Here is a 16279-nt window from a genome sequence, read left to right on the forward strand (position 1 = left end):
TGGGCATAACTTGACCCATTGTTATCAATGCATGACTTATGCAAAAACATGTTAAGCATATGGATTTCAAGGTAGGATTCGGACCTTTATTCTCAGCGGCAGCATCCCACCATCTCACTTCATCATAGTGCTCTTTGACTGCCATGTACAGTACATTCTTATTGTACTCCTTCTGAGGGATCCTTTGGAGCAAAAGTGAGCAACCATTTATTTGAGGTCCCAATGTGTGTAGCCTCTTCAAAGGAAATGTGAATGCAGTACATGAAATATAAATTATGTTATCTTTCATGGACACAAACAGTGTTGTCAAAGAAAGAGACTAGAAGAAAAGGTCTTTAGGGGGCACCAGCGTGAAGTGTTTGTCACTGTTGCAGGTGAACGTCTTACATGGTACCTGCTCAGTCAGTCCATCTCTCTGTTTATCAGTCTTGTCATCCCTCTCCTGTCAGATCTGTCGTGACGGAACTTCTCTTTGCAGTCTGAGCTGAGGTGATCACAATGAGCGGAGGCTACAGAGCCTTTATAACTTGCCACTTAACAGAGGGAGCTCTGTGTGTGACGTGGTCGGAATAACAGCAGACAGTCCCGAGACAGACACGCTGAATCTTCACAGTCTGAAAAAGCCTTAGAAACACAGGCCAGAACAGGTCTAGACTAGTCTACCAGGGTTGGGGTCGTTTGTGGTGACGGTGGGCATGAGGGGTGTTGTACAAAACAAAGTCATCAGCGATTGGATCGTCTCAAACCAATCAGAGTATCAAACCCACATGTGTTCTGGCTCTGGCCCAACCCATCAGTTTCTGGACCAATCAGACGGCCCCGAGTGTTCACATTCGGTGAAGGATTGAGGAGGTACTCAGATCCAGACTCATTACGGAAAATAAACGAACCTCTATGGTGGGTGTGGCGTAGCGTTTGGTCGCGAGGAGTCTGGGTAGCCAGGCAATACTACTATGGCACTGACTTAGACTCCCAAATATAGGACCTTACACTAGATGACATTGCAGAAAACAGACTGTTTTGTTTATATAAGAATAGCATCGGAAAAAGCCCCTAAATCAAGTATGGACACCCACACAGCTTTTGTATTATGTATGCACAGTTGGAGTTTAAGAGCACATCCTCTTGCGGTTGAAGGCTCCAGAGCTCCACTGAGTTGAACAATTGTGGTCACACTCTGCTTGCTTGGAGAGTAGCTCAGGCCGAAACTCCCCTTTGGCCCTTGAGGGGCTGTTTGTGGGCTCGGGGGGGGGGGGGGGGGGGGAGAGATCGGGATAGGCGGGGGTAATGGTCCCATGACTCAGTTTTCCTCCCTGAACAATCTGGGCCCCAAGGGGCAGAAAAGTAGGGCATGTTGTACAGCAGCAGCAGTACAGAGAGGCCCATGTGTGGGCAGGCCATGCTGTCAGGCACACTTCCCCATCTCCAGATGCCCAGCACAGCATGCAGCTACCATCTTCCATCTCACAAGACTTGGTTGTGTCCCAAATGGCACCCTATTCCATTGATAGTGCACTAATTACGGGCCCTGGTCAAAAGTAGTGCATTACATAGGGACTAGGGTGTCATTTGGGTTGCATAGTTGGTGTGCCTGCTAGATGTTGATGTTAATGAGAAGTTGACAACTCAGCGTGTAGAACCCTACTGAATTGAACTAATATAACCGAAACGTTATTGGAAGTAGGAAGCGGCAACATCTCATGATACGTTCAATACTGAAATTGTTTGAATACAGAGGTAGCAAAACTGTACTTTAAATCTATGATACTCCCCCACTTAACATACTGCTTGACTAGTTGGGCCCAAGCTTGCTGTACAACATTAAAACCTATTCAGTCTGTCTACAAACAGGCTCTCAATGTGCTTGATAGGAAGCCCAATAGCCATCATCATTGTCACATCCTTAGAAAGCATGAGCTCTTGAGTTGGGAAAATCTTGTGCAATACACCGACGCATGTCTTGTATTCAAGATCCTTAATGGCCTGGCTCCCCCTCCACTCAATATTTTTGTTAAACAGAAAACCCAGACATATGGCAGCAGATCCACAAGGTCTGCCATGAGAGGTGACTGTATAGTTCCCCTAAGGAAAAGCACCTTTAGTAAATCTGCATTCTCTGTGAGAGCTTCCCATGTCTGGAATACACTGCCATCAGACACACATAACTGCACCACATATCACACTTTCACAAAATGCTTGAAGACATGGCTAAAGGTCAATCAGATTTGTGAACATGGTCCCTAGCTGTGTGTTGCCACTCTCCATGTTGTCTGTTGTCTGTAGCTTGTGAGGTGTGGAAACACTTTGTTGCTTTTATGAATTTTGACTTGCTGCATTTTGTTCTATGCTGCTCTGTCTGTATGCTACGTCTTGCTTGTCCTATGTTGCTCTGTCTGTATGCTATGTCTTGCTTGTCCTATGTTGCTATGTCTTGCTTGTTCTATGTTGCTATTGTCTATATTGTAATTGTTTTTAATAACCTGCCCAGGGACTGCGGTTGAAAATTAGCCGGCTGGCTAAAACCGGCACTTTTACTGAAACGTTGATTAATGTGCACTGTCCCTGTAAAAATAAAAAATAAACTAAAAACTAAACTGTATGGTGTTGACTGTTTTGAAATGCATTCTTGGTAGTTTAACGGATGGTTGAAATCCCCTCCTAAGGGCCTGTTACAGTGCATTAGGTTGTATTCTACTCGATTCAGCCTATTCTTTGCACTGGTGATGGTGATAGGGCTGGGCCTGTCTGTGAGAAATGCTCTTGGTTTGCTTGGGTCTCTCACTTATGTCTAAATTGCTGCTGTGTAATGGCCTTATGTGTCTCGGGTGGAACATGAGCGGGCTATTCCAACGGTGTCATCTGTGGCGAGCGTGAGTTGAGATGGTGACAGCTCTTTCTCTTAGGGAGAAATAATTAGACAGTCAGTGAAACGGCAGGCTTTAAAAACGCAGAGCCACTCAGCTTTTAATCTAAGTTATTGGCACAGAAAGAGTTGTAACTTTCTCTCTAATGTTACCTTGCCTTGAGATGTTAATCAGATTACGGAGAGTTGTTCCTACACTTATCGCCTTCGAAAAGGGATTTCAGACGAGTGGCCTACACAGCCATAGTGAACTACCCTGCCAAGGGGGCTCCGAATTCAAAGATATTTTCATCTGACACAGAAGCACTTAGCTGCCACCATTAGCGATAACAACAATTTTCTCCCCATGTCTACATTTAACTATACAGGACAGCAGTTTAAAACCGCCTCGCCTCCCATCCTTAGCCTGCATCACTCCAATCCATTAGCGCACTTCTGTCCCAATGTCATGGTGACACTTTGAGCCCTTGGTGTCACCAAGAGTTACATTACCACGGCAACTGGTAAGGAAGGCCCAGTAGCCACTCACTTTCATTTCAATACTGCCATACCCCCTACTCCAACCTATCCCAATCTAATGCACTATACTTGGCTACAGTTTCTCGCCATAATAAGACAAAGACAATTCCCACTCCATGAAAAATACAAAACATGCATAGCCTAACAACATGTAAAATGTTTAGAGCTGTATTCTCCATAGTGAATGGTATACTAACTCCATAATGATAAGTCTTTTTATAGCATAAAAGACATTTCCCAGTCATGAAAAATGCACAACATGCTAAACCTATACCATGTTTAGCACTTTAATCTCCACAGCCCACGTTAAACACTAGATAACCCGATAACGATAACAAAGTATTTAATAGGATAGTGCTACTTTAAAATTAAAATAAATGTCACCTTTATTTAACCAGGTAAGCTAGTTGAGAACAAGTTCTCATTTACAACTGCGACTTGGCCAAGATAAAGCAAGTCTTGGCAGACAGAACCAGGGCGTGGCGAGGCGGAGCTCAGACGGGAATTGAATCAAGCGTCAGGTGTGAATGATGGATCTACATCAAAAGCAGCAGACGTATGTTATCAAACTGGCGAGGTGTTGCTGCTTCCATTCTGCTTATGGCTCTATCCATCTAGTTTATTTCATGCTGGGCCCCTGCAGAACCTGTTGCGAGAGAAGAAAAGTGGTCCACTTTGATCATATATAATTCAAAGTAGTGAAATTCTCCACTCTTACTCTTAAAAAATTCAAGTTAAACATTTTTGTATTTGTTTCGTAGCTGATCCATCGTGTGTTCAGCCACTCGGTTCCTCATGGAGGAATAGTCGGCTGGAATAGAACTATGATTCACTGGGCTTTAGGGGATGACGAATGAACTTGGGATAGATGTGTCAGGTTATTTGTCATGGCATAACACCAGTGCTGAAACAGTCATTGTCTGAGACAATCCTATAACACAGTCTGTAAAGATTGGTCAACATATTAACACTTGTGAGTGTTAATATCGTATGAGGACATTTCTGGGCACCCACTTCGTCCACTTCTGTTGGCCGAGAAATATGACTGTTGCAGTTGTACATGCTTGAGAGCTGGGGTTCAAATATCAGCCACAATTTGTGGTTCAACTTTTGATGAAAAGTAGAGCGGGGGAGAAGGGGTAGTGTTACTTTCATTTAGATGTAATTAGCTGTGACTGTATTTTTTTTTTTTGGGGGGGGGTGGGTATTTTATTAGGATCCTCAGCTACTCATAGAACACAGAACATGGCATAATACAGAACATTAATAGACAAGAACAGTTCAAGGATAGAACTACCTACATTTAAAAATGGCACATAGCCTACAAAGGGTATCAATACATACACACAAAATATCTCGGTCCGGCCTCCCAGGTGGCGCAGTGGTTAAGAGACTCTGGATTCGCGCCCAGGCTCTGTCGTAACCGGCCGCAACCGGGAGGTCTGTGGGGCGACGCACAATTGGCCTAGTGTCGTCCGGGTTAGGGAGGGTTTGGCCCGTAGGGATATCCTTGTCTCATCGCGCACCAGCGACTCCTGTGGCGGTCCGGGCACAGTGCACGCTAACCAAGGTTGCCAGGTGCATGGTGTTTCCTCCGACACATTGGTGCGGCTGGCTTCCGGGTTGGATGCGCGCTGTGTTAAGAAGCAGTGCGGATCGGTTGGGTTGTGTATCGGAGGACGCGTGACTTTCAACCTTCGTCTCTCCCGAGCCCGTATGGGAGTCTCCCGAGCCCGTAGACAAGATAGTAGCTACTAAGAATTGGATACCACGAAATTGGGAAGAAAAAGGGGTAAAAAAATTCACACAAAAAAAATATATATCTCGGTCCAATAGGGGAGGGGCGTTGTGCCGGGAGGTGTTGCTTTATCTGTTTTTTGAAATAAGGTTTGCTGTTCATTTGAGCAATAGGAGATGAAGGGAGTGCCATGCAATAATGGATCTATATAATATTGTACACTTTATTGTGTTTTTTCTGGATTTGGGGATTGTGAAAAGACCCCTGGTGGCATGTCTGGTGGGGTTAGTGTATGTGTGTCAGAGCTGTGTGTGACTTGACTATGCAAACAATTTGGAATTTTCAACACATGAATGTTTCTTATAAAAACAGGAAGTGATGCAGTCAGTCTCTCCTCAACTCTTAGCCAAGAGAGACTGACATGCATAGTATTTATATTTGCCCTCTGATTACAATGAAGAGCAAGATGTGCTGCTCTGTTCTGGACCAGCTGCAGCTTAACTAGGTCTTTCTTTGCAGCACTTGACAACGACTGGACAAGAATCAAGATACGATCAAACTACAGACTGCAGGACTTGCTTTGTGGAGTGTGGTGTCAAAAAATCCGAACATCTCTTTATCACAGACAGACCTCTCCCCATCTTTACAACCATTAAACCTATATGTTTTTGACCATGACAGTTTGTAATCTTAGGTAACACCAAGTAATTTAGTTTCCTCAACTTGTCCAACAGCCACAGCATTCATTACCAGATTCAGCTGAGGTCTAGAGCTTAGGGAATGATTTGAATGGCCAAGTCAAAGTCCAGACCTGAATCCAATCGAGAATCTGTGGAAAGAACTGAAAACTGCTGTTCACAAATGCTCTCCATCCAACCTCACTGAGCTCGAGCTGTTTTGCAAGGAGGAATGGGAAAAAATGTCAGTCTCTCGATGTGCAAAACTGATAGAGACATACCCCAAGCGATTTACAGCTGTAATCGCAGCAAAAGGTGGCGCTACAAAGTATTAACTTAAGGGGGCTGAATAATTTGGCACGCCCAATTTTTCAGTTTTTGATTTGTTAAAAAAGTTTGAAATATCCAATAAATGTCGTTCCACTTCATGATTGTGTCCCACTTGTTGTTGATTCTTCACAAAAAAATACGGTTTTATATCTTTATGTTTGAAGCCTGAAATGTGGCAAAAGGTCGCAAAGTTCAAGGGGGCCGAATACTTTCGCAAGGCACTGTACATGTTCTCTCTCAGAGGCTTACAGATTGTCGTCATCTTGCCGTTTCCCGATTAAACTCATCGAGCAGACCCTGGGAGAACTGCAAACTGTTCTTCAGGTTCTGGATCTCTCTGGTCAGATTATTTTATTAGTTGGCTCCACCAGTATTTGGACACAACACTTGAAGTCATTTTGCCGTTGTTGTAACAACTGCTTATTATAATGGCTGCATAATAATGGATGTATTGCTCCTGCTGCGTCCTTAGGCTTTGAATAGCTCTCAATTAGATCCAAGTGGCAGCTGAACACAGCCCAGCTCCTGTCACCTTTCCAAATGTGAATATTCTCTAGAGTTTGAGTCAATACTAACTCATCACCTTAGATGGTTGGGCTGGCTGCATAGACACACTTACAAATATGTGACAACAATGCAATGAATGGAAAGCTGTGGACTAAGATGTTTTGTTATTTTCTTCCCAGGTTGCATTTCACCTCCAGCCTTACAGAGGGCGGAGCGACCACAGTGTCCATGACAACATCAAGTATATCATCGACAGGTAGGTCTTGTCTTTGTTTAGAATAACTTCAAATTGAAGTGGACACAAAGTAAAACCTTGTTGAACTTTCCTGTTGAAAACAGTAGTTTTCAGACAACGTAGACGCTTTTAAAGGACTGAGACACAGTTCACTTCAAATCAAATTCTATTGGTCGTTTACACATGTTTAGCAGATGTTATTGTGGGTGTAGCGAAATGCTTGTGTTCCTAGCTCCAACAGTGCAGAATGAATGGACATAAAAAATATAGAAATATTAAGACGAGCAATTTCGGAGTCCAGAGTGAGTGAGTATGTATGTATGTATTTATGTAGATAGTTAGGTAGATACTGTACTAGTCAAAAGTTTGGACACACCTACTGATTTAAGGGTTTTTCTTTATTTTTACTATTTTCTTCCTTTCCTGTGGCAGTCCTCATGAGAGCCAGTTTCATCATAGCGTTGAATGTTTTTTGCGACTGCATTCCAAATTTTTTTTCAAGTTCTTGACATTTTCCTAATTGTCTGACCTTCATGTCTTAAAGCAGGTATTAACAAACTGGGGTATAGGTACGCGCAATGCTGTTGGGGGTATGCTAAATAAAAATGTGATTCACTTTTTTTTCCTTCATATTTTCACAGTCCATGTATATTTTCCAACAGGGCTATACATTTGGGTGAGTTTTTTCCCCCTCACCTGAGTAGCCTCGTTTCACTGCCCAAAATAAAATGAAACCATCTAGTGTTCAGCGAAATAACAACACAATGTCAAATAATTAACATCCAATCACATTAACCATTACTCTCTCATGGGAATTCCACTAACGGTCCGTATGTAGCCAAACGTAGGTGCTGCTCATTCCGTTTGCTCGAAAATGGATTAATGGCAAAAAAAAAGTACGGCCCACGTCCATAGAGACACATACCAGCTCTACTGGTAGTACTGCTACTACCAGCACTCTACACCTGCACCTGTTGACAACACAAGTTGTTCTGCTTCCACGAGCACATCCAATGCTAGCATCAGTAATTCTACATTTGTTGTTAACCTAGCTAGCATGGACATTGACAGTTGTGAATCTCATGTAGCTGAAAAGCTAGTGCCCCTTACCCGGGAAAGCACAAAGAGGCTCAAATATTATGAGAACTACATTGATTTGGGGTTCACTTATATTGGGAGTAGTGCCTTTCCTTAGCCACAGTGTGTTATATGTGCAAAAGTACTATCTCACAACTCGATGAAACCTTCACTCTTGCAAAGAAACAAAACATGCCAATTTGAAAAATAAGCCACAGGAGTTTTTTGAGTGAGAATTAAGACAGCTTTAGAGTAGTAAGACATGTATAAAAGCAACAGATACCATTAATAAGAAGGGGCTAGAAGCGTCTTATATGGTGAGCTATCGAATGGCTAGGACAGGCAAGCCCCATACTATTGTAGAGGACTTAATTATTCCTGCCGCCGCGGCTGGGACAATGCTGGGGGAAAAGGCCCAAAAAAACCTATACAGACAATGCCTTCATCAAACAACACTGTTTCACGACGCATCAGTGACATGGCAGGAAATGTCTTGAAACCAGTGAATTTTATGCGTTACAGCTGGATGAGTCAACAGACGTGGCGGGCCTGGCACAGCTCCTGGTATATGTCCGTTATGTTTATGGGGGATCAATTAAGGAAAACATCATCTTCTGCAAACCACTGGAAACCAGGACAACAGTAGAGGATATTTTTAAAGTAGTGGACAGTTTTGTGACATCAAATGGAGTTTGGTGGTCAAGATGAGTTGGTATCTGTACTGATGGCGCAAAAGCCACGACAGGGAGACATAGTGGAGCGGTAACGCGCATGCAAGCAGTTGCTCCCGACGCCACTTGGGTACACTGCAGCATCCACCAAGAGGCTCTTGGTGCCAAGGGAATGCCTAACAGCTTGAAAGACATTTTGGACACTACAGTGAAAATGGTTAACTTTATTAAAGCAAGCCCCTGAAACAAGGCCCCTGAATACATACGTGTGCTGGTTATCAAGGGGCAAAGTAGACAAAAATGTTTAACTGAGAGACGAGCTTAAAGTTTTTACTGACGAGATTCTCACACGACTGGCCTATCTGGGGGATGTTTTTTCTCGCCTGAATGATCTGAATCTTGGATTACAGGGACTCTCTGCAACTATATTCAATGTGGGGGACAAAATTGAGGCTACGATTAAGAAGTTGGAGCTCTTCTCTGTCTGCATTAACAAGGACAACACACAGGTCTTTCCATCATTGTATGATTTTTTTGTGTCCCCCGAAAGATGACACAAACAACTGGATTTGTCATCCCTTTCATGCCCTGCCTCCAGTCCACTTACCGATATCTGAACAAGAGAGCCTCATCGAAATTGCAACAAGCGGTTCTGTGAAAATGTAATTTAAATCAGAAGCCACTGCCAGATTTCTGGATTGGGCTGCGCTCAGAGTATCCTGCCTGGGCAAAACGTGAGACACTGATGCCCTTTTTTATTTTACCATTATTTAACTAGGCAAGTCAGTAAAGAACAAATTCTTATTTTCAATGACGGCCTAGGAACAGTGGGTTAACTGCCTGTTCAGGGGCAGAACGACAGATTTGTACCTTGTCAGCTCGGGGATTTGAACTTGCACTTGAACTTTGCAACCACGTACCTATTGTGAGAGTGGATTCTCGGGCCTCACTAGCATGACAACTAAATACAGGAACATACTGTGTGTGGAAAATGATTTAAGACTAAGACTCTCTCTTGTACAACCCAACATTGCAGAGTTATGTGCATCCTTTCAAGCACACCCTTCTCATTAACCTGTGGTGAGTTTTTCACAATTTTCAATTAACAAACAAGGTTTTACATGTAAGATGGTTAAATAAAAAGCAAAATTATTGATTATTATTATATTATTATTTGTGCCCTGATCCTATAAGAGCTGTTTGTCACTTCCCACGAGCCAGGTTGTGACAAACTCACTCATTCTTATGTTTAATAAATGTATCGTATAGTGTGTGTGTGGCAGGCATACAATGATGGCAAAAAACAACATTTGAGAGTGCGCTGACCCTGGTGATAGAGGGTGTACGCAGCTGGAGGTTGAATGTTTGAAGGGGTACGGGACTATAAAAAGTTTGGGAACCACTGTCTTAAAGTAGTGATAGACTGTCCTTTCTCTTTGCTTATTTTAGCTGTTCTTGCCATACTATGGATGTGGTCTTTTACCAAATAAGGCTATCTTCTGTATACCACCCCTACCTTGTCACAACACAACTAACTGGCTCAAACACATTAAGGAAAAAAAATCCACAAATTAACCAGGCACACCGGTTAATTGAAGCTGGTTAAGAGAATGCCATGAGTGTGCAAAGCTGTCTTTCAAGGCAAAGGGTGGCTTCTGTGAATAATCTCAAATATAAAATATATTTAGATTTGTTTAACAATTCTTTGGTTACAGCATGATTCCATATGTGTTATGTCATAGTTATGATGTCTTCATTATTCTACAATGCAGAAAATAGTAAAAATAAAGAAAAACCCTTGAATGAGTAGGTGTGTGCAAAATTTTGACTGGTACGATATATACATACAGTTGAAGTTGTAAGTTTACATACACCTTAGCCAAATACATTTAAACTCACCTTTTCACAATTCCTGACATTAAAAAATTCCCTGTCTTAGGTCAGTTAGGATCACAACTTTATTTTAAGAATGTGAAATGTCGAAGAGAAAATGATTTATTTCAGCTTTTATTTCTTTCATCACATTCCCAGTGGGTCAGAAGTTTACACACTCAATTGGTATTTGGTAGCATTGTCTTTAAATTGTTAAACTTGGGTCAAACGTTTTGGGTAGCATTCCATAAGCTTCCCACAAGCTTCCTCCTGACAGAGCTGTTGTAACTGAGACAGGTTTTTTCAGTTCTGCCCACACATTTTCTATGGGATTGAGGTCAGGGCTTTGTGATGGCCACTCCAATACCTTGACTTTGTTGTCCTTAAGCCATTTTGGCACAGCTTTGGAAGTATGCTTGGGGTCATTGTCCATTTTGAAGACACATTTGTGACCAAGCTTAAACTTCCTGATTGATGTCTTGAGATGTTGCAATATATCCACAATTGTCCTACCTCATGAAGCCATCTTTTTTGTGAAGTGCACCAGTCCCTTCTGCAGCAAAGCACCCACACAACATGATGCTGCCACCCAAGTGCTTCACGGTTGGGATGGTGTTCTTCGGCTTGCAAGCCTCCCCCTTTTTCCTCCAAACAAAACTATGGTAATTATGGCCAAACAGTTCTATTTTTGATTAATCAGACCAGAGGACATTTCTCCAAAAAGTCTGATCTTTGTCCCCATGTGCAGTTGGAAACCGTAGTCTTTGCCTTTTTATGGTGGTTTTGGAGCAGTGGCTTCTTCCTTACTGAGCAGACTTTCAGGTTATGTTGATATAGGACTCATTTTACTGTGGAAAAATATACTTTTGTACCCGTTTCCTCCAGCATCTTCACAAGGTCCTTCGCTGTTGTTCTGGGATTGATTTGCACTTTTCGCTCCAAAGTACGTTCATCTCTAGGAGACAGAACGCCTCTCCTTCTTGAGCTGTAAGACGGCTGCGTGGTCCCATGGTGTTTATACTTGCGTACTATTGTTTGTACAGATGATTGTGGTACCTTCAGGCGTTTGGAAATTGCTCCAAAGGATGAACCAGACTTGTGGAGGTCTACAATTTATTTTCTGGTGTCTTGGCTGATTTCTTTTGATTTTCCCATGATGTCAAGCACTGAGTTCGAAGGTAGGCCTTGAAATACATTAGCCTATCAGAAGCTTCTAAAGCCATGAAATCATTTTATGGAATTTTCCAAGCTGTTTAATGGCACAGTCAACTTAGTGTATGTAAACTTCTGACCCACTAGAATTGTGATACAGCGAATTATAAGTGAAATAATCTGTCTGCAAACAATTGTTGGAGAAATTACTCATGTCATGCACAAAGTAGATGTCCTAACCAATTGCCCTTAACCAACACAAAAACATCCTATGGCGTTCTGCATTAGCATCGAACCACCCCAAGTGATATGCAACTTTTCAGGGAAGCCAGAAACCAATATACACAGGCAGTTAGAAAAGCCAAGGCTAGCTTTTTCAAGCAGTAATTTGCTTCCTGCAACAGAAACTCAAAAAAGTCCTGGGACACTGTAAAGTCCATGGAGAATAAGAACACCTCCTCCCAGCTGCCCACTGCACTGAAGATAGGAAACACTGTCACCACTGATAAATTCACTATAATTGAGAATTTCAATAAGCATTTTTCTACGGCTGGCTATGCTTTCCACCTGGCTACCCCAACTCCGGTCAACAGCACTGCACCCCCCACAGCAACTCGCCCAAGCCTTCCCCATTTTTCCTTCTCTCAAATCCAGTCAGCTGATGTTTCTAAAGAGATGCAAAATCTGGACCCCTACAAATCAGCCAGGCTAGACAATCTGGACCCTTTCTTTCTAAAATTATCTGCCGCGAAATTGTTGCCACCTCTATTACTAGCCTGTTCAACCTTTCTTTTGTGTCATCTGAGATTCCCAAAGATTGGAAAGCAGCTGCGGTCATCCCCCTCTTTAAAGGGGGGGGGGACACTCTTGACCCAAATTGCTACAGACCTATATCTATCCTACCCTGCCTTTCTAAGGTCTTCGAAAGCCAAGTCAACAAACAGATTACCGACCATTTCGAATCCCACCATACCTTCTCCGCTATGCAATCTGGTTTGAGAGCTGGTCATGGGTGCACCTCTACCACGCTCAAGGTCCTAAATGATATCTTAACCGCCATCGATAAGAAACAATACTGTGCAGCCGTATTTATTGACCTGGCCAAGGCTTTCGACTCTGTCAATCACCACATCCTCATCGTCAGACTCGATAGCCTTGGATTCTCAAATGATTGCCTCGCCTGGTTCACCAACTACTTCTCTGATAGAGTTCAGTGTGTCAAATCGGAGGGCCTGTTGTCCGGGCCTCTGGCAGTCTCTATGGGGGTACCACAGGGTTCAATTCTTGGACTGACTCTCTTCTCTGTATACATCAATGATGTCGCTCTTGCTGCTGGTGTCTCTGATCCACCTCTACACAGACGACACCATTCTGTATACTTCTGGCCCTTTGGACAGTGTTAACAACCCTCCAGGTGAGCTTCAATGCCATACAACTCTCCTTCCGTGGCCTCCAATTGCCCCTAAATACAAGTAAAACTAAATGCATGTTCTTCAACCGATCGCTGCCTGCACCTGCCCGCCTGTCCAACATCACTACTCTGGACGGTTCAGACTTAGAATATGTGGACAACTACAATTACCTAGGTGTCTGGTTAGACTGTAAACTCTCCTTCCAGACTCACATCAAATTTCTCCAATCCAAAGTTAAATCTAGAATTGGCTTCCTATTTCGCAACATACCCTTGTAAAACTGACCATCCTACCGATCCTCGACTTCGGCGATGTCATTTACAAAATAGCCTCCAATACCCTACTCAATAAATTGGATGCAGTCTATCACAGTGCCATCCGTTTTGTCACCAAAGCCCCATATACTACCCACCACTGCGACCTGTACGCTCTCGTTGGCTGGCCCTCACATTATACTCGTCGCCAAACCCACTGGCTCCAGGTCATCTACAAGACCCTGCTAGACCCCCCTTATCTCAGCTCGCTGGTCACCATAGCAGCACCCACCTGTAGCACGCGCTCCAGAAGGTATATCTCTCTGGTCACCCCCGAACCAATTCTTCCTTTGGCCGCCTCTACTTCCAGTTCTCTGCTGCCAATGACTGGAACGAACTACAAACATCTCTGAAACTGGGAACACTTATCTCCCTCACTAGCTTTAAGAACCAGCTGTCAGAGCAGCTCACGGATTACTGCACCTGTACATAGCCCATCTATAATTTAGCCCAAACAACTACCTCTCCCCCTACTGTATTTATTTATTTTGCTCCTTTGCACCCCATTATTTAATTCAGTCTCTTCTGAAAGTTGTAAATTCTTGGTTATCTTCACGAACCCTGGCTAACAAGTTGAATCAGCAATGCAAAATTGGGTTTAATTATTTATTCACTAAATACCTAACTAATCACACAGAATTACACATACACATAATTAAATCATAACTTGATTACAAATTACGTCATAAAGGAGAACGTCCCTAGCGGGCAGAACAGATATGACAGCTGGTTACACAAAAGAACAGGGGCTGGGTTTGAGTGAAAGAGTGGGAAGACTGAGGAACAAAGGGCGAAGCTGTGCTATCGTAAATACAGTATCTTATACATTCTAAATTACCGCCCAAATGGAAAAGGAAAATACAATAAATATTTACTCTGAGCTGCGCTTCGGTAGGTTGGTGGTAGATGGAAGGCCGTGTTGCCCAACCGAGTCCTTTGAAGAATGTCTCTGCTGGTAAATTGAATACGTTGTAGTAACGTCGTTGTGTGGTAGACGGGTTACTCAGTCTGTTTCTTCCTAACCCTCGTTTGCAGCGGCTGTTGCTAACTCAACGGCTAGGAGGTATCACTTCTGTAGTGAATAAGAGTTCAAAGTTCATACCATTCGCAACCAAAGCTCACGCTGATGGTTCTGTAGTTATTATCTGAACCATTCTGACATCGGACCAACGTCCTCACAACAGGAGATTATATTGTCGTCAAGGGCTTATATAGGAAGGGAGAGGAGGGCGTGTTTGAAAAGTTTTATAGCCCATGTCCCTTCACAGGGGCGGGCCACTGATTGAGCAGAGCCCTATCTTATGAAATCTCACATTTTAGAAGCTAAAATCACATTTCATCCCATTACGAATAATTTCATATTCAAACATTTAAATTGAACAACAATTCCTTGTGAATCCGATAACTCTGATGTGTAGACTTTCCACTGTAGAGTTTATGTCATCTTATCATTGATGAGAATGTCTCAGATGACAACCGAACTGACATCATATTCATTAAGTACCACCGCATTTGTTCCATTGGTCGGATTACCAGAATATAGTTCATTTCCCCTCACCTTCTGATGTTCCCAGAATCTCTATGTTAACCAAGGGTTTTGCAAATGTAACATCAGTAGGGTAGAGAGAGGAAAAAGGGGGAAAGAGGTATTTATGACTGTCATAAACCTACCCCCAGGCCAACGTCATGACAGTATTAAATATTAAAAACAGAAATACCTTATTTACATAAGTATTCAGACCCTTTGTTCTGCTAAATGAAATTGAGGTCAGGTGCATCCTGTTTCCATTGATCATCCTTGAGCTGTTTCTACAACTTGAAATGAGTCCACCTGTGGTAAATTCAATAGATTGGATATGATTTGGAAAGGTACACACTATATAAAAAGGTCCCACAGTTGACAGTGCATGTCAGAGCAAAAACCAAGCCATGAGGTCTTTCCGTAGAACTCAGAGACAGGATTGTGTCTAGGCACGGATCTGGGGAAGGGTACCAAAACATTTCTGCAGCATTGAACACAGTGGCCTCCATCATTCTTAAATGGAAGAAGTTTGGAACCATTTAAGACTCTTCCTAGAGCTGACCGTACCGGCCAAACTGAGCAATCGGGGGAGAAGGGCCTTGGTCAGGGAGGTGACCAAGAACCCAATGGTCACTCTGACAGAGCTCTAGACTTCATCTGTGGAGATGGGAGAACCTTCCAGAAGGACAGCCATCTCTGCAGCACTCCACCAATCAGACCTTTATGGTAGAGTGGCCAGACGGAAGCCACTCCTCAGTAAAAGGCACATGACAGCCCGCTTGTAATTTGCCAAAAGCCACCTAAAGACTCTCAGAACATGAGAAACAAGATTCTCTGGTTTGTTGAAACCAAGATCGAACTCTTTGGCCTGAATGCCAAGTGTCACGTTCCGAGGAAACCTGGCACCATCCCTATGGTGAAGCATGGTGGTGGCAGCATCATGCTGTGGGGATGTTTTTCAGTGGCAGGGACTGGGAGGCAAGTCAGAATCGAGGGAAAGATTAACAGAGCAAAATACAGAGAGATCCTTGATGAAAACCTGCTCCAGAGCGTTCAGGATCTCAGACTGGGAAAAAGTTTCACCTTCCATCTGGACAACGCAGGAGTGGCTTCGGGACAAGTGTATATCCTTGAGTGGCCCAGCCAGAGCCCAGACTTGAACCCAATCGATCATCTCTGGAGAGACCTGAAAATAGCTGTGCAAAAACACTCCCCATCCAACCTGACAGAGCTTGAGAGGATCTGCAGAGAATGGGAGAAACTCCCCAAATACAGGTGTGCCAAGTTTGTAGCGTCATACCCAAGAAGACTCGAGGCTGTAATGGCTGCCAAAGGTGCTTTAACAAAGTACTGAGGTAAGGGGCTGAATACTTATGTAAATGTGATAGTT

At 43.2% G+C, this 16279-nt stretch overlaps 1 protein-coding gene across 1 annotated transcript in view; it reads left to right on the forward strand.

The window, feature by feature from the left end:
* The window catches only part of LOC109902163 (glycoprotein endo-alpha-1,2-mannosidase-like protein), a 30677-nt gene that overhangs the window by 11750 nt on the left and 2648 nt on the right, over positions 1–16279 (forward strand). Inside the window, exon 3 of the mRNA XM_020498286.2 lies at positions 6814–6890. Coding sequence (XP_020353875.1) covers positions 6814–6890 — 77 coding nt within the window. The remainder of the gene's footprint in view (positions 1–6813; positions 6891–16279) is intronic.

Source organism: Oncorhynchus kisutch, linkage group LG13, assembly GCF_002021735.2.
Source record: "Oncorhynchus kisutch isolate 150728-3 linkage group LG13, Okis_V2, whole genome shotgun sequence".
In the NCBI taxonomy this organism is placed as follows: domain Eukaryota; kingdom Metazoa; phylum Chordata; class Actinopteri; order Salmoniformes; family Salmonidae; genus Oncorhynchus; species Oncorhynchus kisutch.